This window comes from Aptenodytes forsteri, unplaced genomic scaffold (assembly GCF_000699145.1).
Source record: "Aptenodytes forsteri isolate BGI_AS27 unplaced genomic scaffold, ASM69914v1 Scaffold136, whole genome shotgun sequence".
Lineage (NCBI taxonomy): Eukaryota > Metazoa > Chordata > Aves > Sphenisciformes > Spheniscidae > Aptenodytes > Aptenodytes forsteri.
Window position 1 is genome coordinate 948,963 of NW_008796111.1, and position 216 is coordinate 949,178.

The following is a 216-nucleotide window of genomic DNA, read 5'->3' on the forward strand; positions in this document are numbered from 1 at the left end:
TGGTTCCCGCGCCCGGCGCGGCGGACAGCGCTGGAGAACAAATTTCCCCGCGTGAAGCTGCAGGTGGCATTTAGGTGGGGCAGGGCATAATTATCCCAATTACCGCAGCCGAAGTGACGTCACTCAGTGCCTTCAAAAAATGCCTCGGGGCCACCTCAACCCTGGGGCTGCAGCCGGGACGGGGGACCCCCGGCACGCCGCGCCGTTGTACTAATA

The 216-nt window shown here is 63.0% G+C and overlaps 1 protein-coding gene across 1 annotated transcript in view; it reads right to left on the minus strand.

Annotated features, from left to right (window-relative positions):
- The window catches only part of SWI5 (SWI5 homologous recombination repair protein), a 13,975-nt gene extending 13,905 nt beyond the window's left edge, over window positions 1-70 (minus strand). The window contains exon 1 of the mRNA XM_019474057.1: window positions 62-70. Within this exon, the coding sequence (XP_019329602.1) occupies window positions 62-70 (9 nt within the window). The remainder of the gene's footprint in view (window positions 1-61) is intronic.
- Window positions 71-216: the final 146 nt, after the last annotated feature.